Here is a 10,087-nt window from a genome sequence, read left to right as displayed (position 1 = left end):
CAAAACTCATTAAAAACAAGTAAGAAAAGTCTATAGTCGGACGGAGCCGACAATGGGATACCCTATACCACTATCCCTGGACAATCGCTCTCCACGGAACTTCTTTTCAATGATCGTGAAAATTTAATTATCAAATATCAGAGATGTAATGTATAATACTTATGACCAAAACCAAAAAGTTATCTAGCATGACAAAGACATTTTTGTAGCAGGAAATGAAAATTTAGTTCACACAAACTAAAATGTAATGAAACCCACTTATGTAGTACTACTACTTCCGTTGTTTAACCGCTACGTTATTGAAATTTTTACCAATTTCACACAAAAGTTTCAGCCCATTTAACCCGCTTCTTCATCATAAACTCAATCTTTGTTTAAAATTTTGCGGGTTATTATTTTGACCTACAGAGCCGCTACAAAATTGGTTAAAATTTTGTTTTTGGTCAATATCATTCCCTGAACATTTTACGATCATTAGCAGAAACTAATCATTTCTATTCTGGCCCGAACACAACCTCCCTAAAAAATTCCTTAAGCTTGTTTACAATTTTTAATGGACGGACACACATCGCTAAATCGCTTTATCTCGTCGAGATATGAATTTTGGCATACCAAATAAGGGGTCTATTTCGTGGTGTTACATAAACTTTTAGAGAGACAATATGTAGCATGGGATAAAAATGTGGTTCTCTACACAGAACCCATTATATATTAGGCAGTAGGCCCGTTATCTAGCAAACACTTTATTGTAATTTACATCAGAGGAAAGGTCAGTAGTTTTTTCCCATATATGTCCTCAAGGAATTAAAATATCGACCAAACATAAAATGTTTATATTTTTCATACAAAAGTAATGGTCCATTTCACCCACTAAAGAATATCAGATCATCATTCAAAATTGTAGGCATTTTTTTCGACCTATACTCTTCCCCGGTGCAAAAATTCGTGACTATTGATGTATAATTGCGACTTCTAGCGAGTTTATTATTACACTACAAACAAATAACGGAATATATTAGGCTGTAACTCTGTTATCTGATCATGCACACCAACATAATAGGCGTCAATTGAAAGGTCAAGCGTTCCACTTTCAAGTATATCTCACTTGTCCGAAATGTCACTTCCAGGAATTAAGATATAAGCTGTATATTAAAAATTTTCACAATTTTCACACAAAAGTTTTGGTCCTCTAAATAGTATCCGATCGCCATCTCACATTGCAAGCTTCTCCTTTGTGATATACTCTTACGTTATTTAAAATTACGCGTGGATTGGACTATTATTGAGACCTACAGAGCCGCTAGAAAATTGGATAAATATTATGTTTTTGGTCCATTTCACCCGCTAAATATTTCACGATCATCACCAATAAGAATAGGGATCTATTCTGATCTGAACCCGACCTCCATACAAAATTTCGTGACGATCGGTCCATAATTGCGGCCTGGAGCGTGTTTACAATTTATAATGGACAGACGGACGGACGGACGGACTGACGGACGGACACACATCTCAAAATCGCTTTATCTCGTCGAGATATGAAGATTGGTATGCCACATTGGGGGTCTCCGACGAATATTTCGCGGTGTTACATGAATTTTTACCAAAACAAACTTATAATACCCTTTCCACATTGTGGTATAGGGTATAAAAACAGTAAAAAGACGCACGGTGCGCCTGAACTAAATTGAAATGAAATGAATGGGATTCTGAAACTAGAATGAGTTCACATTTTTAGAGTTTTTTTAGGTTTTCACGATTTTGCTTGGAAACCGTATCCCTGTATGATATTTTGATGAGTTTTTACCAAATCGGTTGCTACGAATATGATATATCGGGCGTACCATTTTAGCGAATACTTTCGAACATTTGTTGGGGAGGTACCGGAAGGAGTGGACCTATAAGCACCACATTCGAATTTCATCTAATATTCGAAGAAATATTTCAATATCCAAAGTTTGGACGAATGCTGTATTCGGTTCGAGCTCTCCGGCCATATGGTGCCATAGGGGTTAGGGGTTTTCGGGCTGTTTTCTTAAGAAGTACGGACTTGCCCCTGAAAAACTTTTACTGTCGTAATTGGATGGACCGACATAGTTCATTTTGGGAGTAGATCTTATTTTGGGAGTCTTTCCTTTTAAAGGGAAATATGGACTTGCCCACGAAAAATATAATACCGATTTAACACAAGGAATACCTTCAGTAAAAATGTCTAAAGATCCTCAAATAGACCTTAAACTGCACATAAACAACTATTTTGAATGCTTGTGAGAAAGGTACCCTAATATGGCCCATTTTCGAGCAAAAACTAAGTTTGGAAAAAATATTACTAAATCCAAAGTTTGGACCAAATCTGTTGCTCCGTTCAAGAAAACTGGCCCATTCCACTTTAGCTAAAATTCTTGAAATTTGGGGGGAAAATACTGGAAGAAGTATACCGAAAAGCACCATCTTCGAATTTTGTATATATAAGGCTAGCTGAATGAATGCGATAAATAAAGTTTGGACCAACGCATCCAACGTATCCGTTTCGAAAGTTATCGCCCGCATTAGCCACTACACATGTTTGCCTTAGGTGTTCTTTACAGCTTTCGGGCCATTTTCTCTGGAAGTTTAGACTTGCCTCTGAAAAACTTGTACTATACTAAAGGGGCCCGAGAACAATTGTTGCAAAAAAGGCAAGTGTTTCCTGAGAGTTATTTTTGTTTATTTCATATTATTTTACTTATAACTAAATTTTAAGCATTAAGGAAGTTTGCCGAAAGAGTAGATCGATATGGCCCATCTTCGATATGGCAGCTGCCCAGACGAACGGACATAGCTAAGTCGACTCCAAGTTTTCTAAAGCAGATTTCTTCCAAACACACGTTGGCCCTAAAGCATTATTTCGATGAGGCACATTTTGGAAATTCTTTGTAATAAGTAGACATTGGATTTTTGCATATATTTCAAAATTAAAATGTTAAGAGATTTGAAAATTAAATGTTATGATATTTCTAAGATTTTCCGATTGTATTCGCTTTCTTTTGGTCTTACCGAAGTGATATCACTGAATTTTATAACATTCACTATACTTGTGAATTATTTTTTAAATGATACGCCCAAAAATATATGGGATTATAAATATATTCATTGTTTTGAACATATGTATATTAACTGTGACATATTGTCAAAAAAGTTCTAAAAACAAGATAAAATTGGCCAAGAAGTCTTACGCCATTCGAATTAAAAAATAGTAATGAAAATTATGTCATCAGTAAAATAAGTCTAAAATAAGGTTTACATCTTTGCTAAATAAGAAATTTTTGCTAACACGAACTTTCAAAATTTTGGTCAGGAGGGCCCCCCCCCCCAAAATGAAATCCTGGCTACGTCCCTGGTTGGCCCATTACAGAACATTTGTTCCATAGACCGAACTAAGAAAATATCTCCATTCCTCTCTGTTTTTCGCTTGACTTTTTGGAATACCGCGCCTTTTCATTTCTTCATCCACTTGTATGCTCCATCGAAGCTTAGGCCTGCCGATTCTGCGTGCACCGCCATGTGGCATGTATTCATACGCCTTTTTAGCGGGTTCATCATCGCTCATTCTCATGATATGGCCTAGCCAACGCAATCGTTGCATCTCGATACGTTTAATTATATTCATTTCTTTGTATAGCTTATATAGCTCGTGGTTCAAACGACGTCGATATTCACCGTCAACGCAAATCGGCCCGTAGATCTTTCGAAGAATTTTCCTCTTAAACACACCAAGCACTGCCTTATCTGCTTGCGCAAGTACCCATGCTTCGGAGCCATACATTAGCACGGGTAGTATCAGCGTTTTGTATAGTGTTATTTTTGTTTGACGAGATGTGGCTTTGTTTTTAAATTGCTTACTTAGACCATAGTAGCATCTGTTGGCCAATACAATTCTTCTTCTTATTTCACAACTGATGTTGTTTGTTGTGTTTATGGCAGTGCCGAGGTAGACGAAGTCTTTAACTACCTCAAAATTGTAGGTACCAACTTCCACGGTTGGTCCGAGCTCTATGGACGCTTTGCGCGTCGACACCATCAATTTGGTATTTTCGCCGTTTACCGCCAGACCCACTTTCGCAGGTTCTGCTTCGACCTTAATAAAGGTATCAGTTACTTCCTTTACTGATCGTCCCATGATGTCTATGTCATCAGCATAGGCAAGTAACATGTGGCTATTGGTGTAAATTGTGCCATTTCTTTTGACATTTGCATCTCGTATTACCTTTTCCAGCAAAATGTTGAATAGGTCACACGAAAGGCCGTCTCCTTGTCTGAAACCTCTTTTGGTACAAAATTCTTCGGAGAGGTTCTTTCCTATTTTAACTGACCTCGTGTCAGTTAAAGTCATTTTACAAAGCCGGATGAGCTTTGCGGGAATACCAAATTCAGACATGGCTTGGAATACCTTTGAACGCAGCGGGCTGTCGAAGGCTGCTTTATAATCGACAAAAAGGTGGTAGGTGTCGATCTGCATCTCTTGGGTCTTCTCTAGGATTTGCCGCAGGGTAAATATCTGGTCAATGGTGGACTTGCCAGGTCTAAAGCCGCATTGGTATGGTCCAATTATCTCGTTGACCATAGGCTTTAGTCGTTCGCACAATATCCCTGACACGATCTTGTAGGCAATAGGGAGTAGACTTATGCCCCTATAGTTAGAGCATACAGTCTTATATCCCTTCTTGTGGACGGGGCACAGGATACTCAGGTTCCAATCGTCGGGTACTCGTTCTTCCTGCCAGATGGTGCTAACTAGCTGATGAATACGCCTTATCAGCGTGTCGCCTCCGGTTTTGAACAGCTCGGCTGGTAAGCCATCGGCCCCTGCTGCCTTATTATTCTTCAGCCGATTTTTGCTGTCTTTACCTCATCTTGGCTGGGCGGTATACATTCAATACCATCTTCTGGGATTGGGACTGTGGTATCTTCGTCGCCTTCGCTGCTATTGGATACCAACAGATTTGAAAAATGTTCTTTCCATATCCTGAGTACACTATCTGTATCAGTTACCAAATTACCTTGCTGGTCTCTACAGGAGGATGTGCCTGTACCAAAGCCATCAGTTTGATGCTTGACTCTTTGGTAGAATTTTCGGACTTCATTCTGGCTCCTGTACATCTCGATTTTTTCACACTCCCGCTTTTCCATCTCTCTCTTTTTCCTGCGGAAAAGACGTTTCTCCTCCCTCCTTTTTTCCCGGTATCTCTCTCGTGCGCTACGCGTTGCTACGGATTGTAAAGTAGCCTTATATGCCGCATTTTTCTCTTCGGTGGCAGCACGACACTCCTCATCATACCATGGATTCCTTGGTGGAGGTGTCTGGTATCCAAGTATGGATTTTGCGGCTGTTTGTATGGAGTGGGCAATGCTTTGCCATTGTGCTGATATGTTAACGGGATGAGGAGTGCTTTGATTAAGCAATTGGGCTAGTTGAGTGGAACATGCTGTGGCTATCTCTTGTGATTGCAGCTAACCGATGTCTAACTTTCGTGTTGTGTCTGTTCGTACTTTGTTTGCTACGTTTAAGCGGGTGCGTACCTTTGCTGCAACAAGGTAGTGGTCCGAATCAATCAACCGGAACGATCGTACATCCAACACGCTCGATGAATGTCTTCCATCTATCACAACATGATCAATTTGGTTTCTTGTTTTCTGATCTGGAGACAGCCAGGTGCCCTTATGAATATCGAGATGATTAAATTTGGTACTGCTAACTACCATGTTTTTTGCAGCTGCAAAGTCTATCAGCCTCATACCATTGTCAGATGTTTCACTGTGGAGACTGAATTTCCCGACTGTTGGGCCAAAGATATTCTCCTTTCCAATTTTGGCATTAAAATCGCCTAGAATGATTTTAATGTCATGGGCAGGGCAACGGTCATATGTTTCTTCTAAGCGCTCGTAAAATATATCTTTGGTCTGTTCGTCATTTTCTTCAGTGGGAGCATGAGCGCAAATATAGCTGATGTTGATGAATTTAGCTTTTATTCGAATTGCAGCAAGTATTTCATTCGCTGGGTGAAGCAGGATACCAGATGTTTTAGTCTCCGACTAACTACGAATCCGCAACCAAACTCATGCTTTTCGTCATGGCAGCTATAATACAGTGCGTCACCTTTAGGTGTTGTTGTTACGCCTTTCCCAATCCATCGTACTTCCTGTATGGCAGTAATATCGGCCTTGTACTTTTCAAGTACGTCTGCCAATGCGAAGACTGCACCTTCTCTATAAAGAGTGCGAACATTCCAGGTGCAGATTCGCAGATCATGGTCCTTAAACGTTTGCGGGGTTCGTCAACTTTAGAGGGGTTTGTTTTTCTTTTCTTTCGTTTTTTCATAGTAGGCTGTTTTTTCTAGGGGAGGGTTACTAACCCGACGCCCAAACCCAAGTTTTTAACGTTCTTACGGGTGAACGCGCGGCACATGTTAGCTCACTACCTTTAACGGGTGTTAAAGGCAGTTCCCCAGGTGACACCACGGGGAGGTCAGTGTCCACTTGAGACGAAAGAGGGACCAAGATAAATCCTGGGCTTTGCCATGTTAAAACCGGTCAGGACCGTTGCTTGGTATCTTCCATCCCCTACGTCACCCAAAATTCGAAAAACACTGAAATCAAAACTTCAAAATGTCAGCATCGATTTTAGGGTGATGCAGTATATATATCTAAAAGTCATACACTAGAACCATGTTGCCCATGGGGTATTTCTTAATTCTTTCTTTGAGCACAGGTTCGAATTTTGCGTGGTTTGGCCAGAAATCAAAAATGAACACAAAAAAACATGTTTACTTCAACACATTTTTCCCATTTTGTATACCCTCCACCATAGGATGGGGGTATATTAAGTTTGTCACTACGTTTGTAAGTACTCGAAATAATCATTGTAGACCCCACAAAGTATATATATTCTTGATCAGCGTGCAATTCTACATCGATATAGCCATGTCCGTCCGCCTCTCTGTCCGTCTGTGGAAATCACTCTAGCGTCCGAACGGATTGACGTAGGTTGATGAAATTTTGGAAAAATATGTTATATTTACGTAGGACTTTTGGTATTGAAAGCGGGCTATCTAGGTCTACGCTTTCGTATAGCCCCCATACAAAATGACGCGTGACGCGTCGTCGTTTTAAGGAATTTATAAGATATTTGGCCCATTTTACCACCGAATCGGTTGTAATTTGGTACTTTGTGTCTCCAGAGGCCAAAAAATATTCCTACCAAAGTTGGATTATATAGGTCCACGTTTTGGTATGGCCCCATATAAGGCCCCATATAAAGTACGCGTCATTTTAATATATTTTGAATGTATTAGACCCATTTGATCAAAGAATCGGTTGTAACTTTGTATTTTGTGTTTCCAGAGACTAAGAAACATTTCTACCATAAAATGTTTATATAGGTCCACGTGTTGATATAGCCCCCATAATACAATATCTCCCGATTTTCGATATGTTGAACGTTTTAGCCTCATTATCACACCGAGAAGGCTGAAATTTGGTATTTAGTCTTCTTTAGGCGTATAAAACTTTCCCCCTTAACTAACTTCAAACTACAATGTTCGTAGATAAGAAAAATCGAAATACAAAAAATTCGCCGGAGGGCTTTTTTAGAAATAGAGCCTTAAGAAAATGTTGTAGAGTATTTTTAATGCTACAATATTTTCTTTAGTCCCATTTCGATAGGTCTTGCCGCTCCCAAGCAAAATCCTGAAAACCTAAAAGAAACCTGTGAAATTTTACAGCGATTTATTATAAAATCACTCTAGCGATTTCTCATCTATGAACTTTGCTCTTTCAGAATCCGCAAAAACTTCCCAGATGTAAGCCGTTAAGGCGCACAGTTTTGCTATCCGCAAAAAATTTCCAGGTGTAAACACCTTTCAGTTAAAGTTGGTTAAGGTGCACCGTGACCTACGTATATTTGGTATTTCATCATTAGAAGAATTTCGTAGGGTATTCTATCTATAGAGAATTATATAAAGTCTATACATACAAAAACCTGTATATTAAAAAATTCAACGATAATACGTAGACCACTTACCTGGACAACCAGGCAATGCGACTAGTAAAACACTGCCGCTATCTTTCACATTGTTATCCATAACATTTTCAAATAAATTTGAGTTCCGATACCATGAAAATTTTAGGCGACAATTTTTTCTTTTCGCATAATTCCACAAATCTTCTGGAACATATGCAGCAACTTCAACATTAGACTGGGATAAGATTTCATTCAATGATAAGTTTTGATTCAAGTATATATATTGGAAATCGTAATCTGTAGTGAGCATTTGATGGGATTCATTGTGAGCTGATCTTTTAAATGTCACAATTCCAGAGACTTTGGAGCAAGTGGGATTTACATAGAAAACTTTAATGTTTTCAGTATCAAATTGACGAGCATCTGCAAAGTTTGCCGCACATTGTTTTTGGGGTAAGGCATATTTTGACATTGGATTCAGATAGTTTTCAAAAGTTTCCAGTAAAGCAGCTGTACCGTTTACTTCCTTAAATTTGACAATGGCATCCCGGTTACTTTGTAGCAGAACATTTCCGATTTCCAAAATTAGTGGTAGTAAATTCATCGCTCTTGATTTTGTTATGGCTTGTAATAAATATAATGATATCTCCAGGTCTGCAACTGTTAGTGTATTATATGATTGCTCGATAAAATTGTAGAACTTTGTGGCAGCCGACAGGAAATTCTTTTTGGCTCCGGTTTTTGGTATTTCTTTATATAGCGTGTGGAGCTCAAATGTTATTGAACTGTTTTCATGTATATATCCCAAACACTTTATATCATTAAAATCCATTTCTTCCCATTCGGCTTTTGAACTGTTGGAATTATAATTACACCTTCTCACCAGCGAAATACCTCCTGGCAGCAAACATAATTGCATAGGTCTTACTAATTTTCCCACTGTAGCTGGAGGCCATTTATTCATTTCCCTTTGAAGCAAACCGTTTTCTTGCAAATAATCAACTTCAAAATCTATCGATTTACAATTCAGTATCGCATGTTTTTCGGGCACTTTTCCAACAATCTCGCGAAGCAAGTAACATAAAAGTATTGTTAATTCTACAAATTTCATTGTGATTTTGTAATTGTTGTTGTTACAGCAAAATTATACTGACTGCTCATTAAATTTAATAAGAATTTTAAAAGACTATCCAATTGATATTAATTTTACCATAAATAAGTCACATAACCGCAAAAATATATCAATCAGCATTATTTTTAGCGATTCACTAACCACAAAATGTACAGCTTTCCAAGATATTGTTGTTGTATGATAAAAGTATGAGATTCGCATCGTAAAATGGGGCTGATTGATGAAACAGCCATAGAATATTAGTCTATTATTATATTACACTGTACAACACAAAAAATAATTACAAGATAATTCGGCCTGATTATGAAAGAGGACCGAAAAAAAGAAGATACGTGTATCGGAGTTTTGAAAGTTTACATCGGGAAGTAACCTAAATAGGCGTGGCAAGTTCCGCCCATTTCTACAGGTTTTGAAATATTCGACATCAGATTCCTTGGAATCCTTGCATTTTTGGTATAAAGTGTCTTTGGCAATATTACTGACAACAATGCGGGGTATCTTTTTTGAAAAAAATTAACCCTCATGCGAGTCACTAAAGTGGTCTTTTTGGTCCCTTTTTTCAAAAACGTTTAAAAACTCCTTTAAAATCAAAATATTCCACAAAATTATTTGTCATAAAATTTTACTACAGGTCCCCGAATACACCATAACTCTAAAATGTACCAAGAATCTGCCAAAAGTAAAATCACGTTTTAGGGTTAATGTTGTACTTTATCTGAGTTTATTAAGTTTTGTTCCACAAAACTTCATTCTAGATAGAAGACATCAAAGACAAAAATATTCTCCATCAAATTTCAATATAAGTCGCCGAATAAATGAAATATGTATTTACAATATATATGAAGATAATATATACATCAACTTTGTCAACAAAGTCTAGTCATTTTTATTAGAGCAGGTATAGCTGCCATCATTATAGTATTCAGGACCATGCCAAAATCATGGATGTTAGGACG

The 10,087-nt window shown here is 38.1% G+C and overlaps 1 protein-coding gene across 1 annotated transcript in view; it reads right to left on the bottom strand.

Annotated features, from left to right (window-relative positions):
- Nucleotides 1-9,154, bottom strand: part of LOC141389064 (adhesion G-protein coupled receptor G4-like) — a 17,984-nt gene extending 8,830 nt beyond the window's left edge. The window contains exon 1 of the mRNA XM_073960101.1: nucleotides 8,060-9,154. Within this exon, the coding sequence (XP_073816202.1) occupies nucleotides 8,060-9,110 (1,051 nt within the window). The 5' untranslated portion in view covers nucleotides 9,111-9,154. The remainder of the gene's footprint in view (nucleotides 1-8,059) is intronic.
- Nucleotides 9,155-10,087: the final 933 nt, after the last annotated feature.

The sequence above is a fragment of the Musca autumnalis genome, unplaced genomic scaffold (assembly GCF_047663935.1).
Source record: "Musca autumnalis isolate F117 unplaced genomic scaffold, ASM4766393v1 scaffold_1, whole genome shotgun sequence".
Taxonomy (NCBI): domain Eukaryota; kingdom Metazoa; phylum Arthropoda; class Insecta; order Diptera; family Muscidae; genus Musca; species Musca autumnalis.
This window is presented reverse-complemented; position numbering and strand designations above follow the sequence as displayed.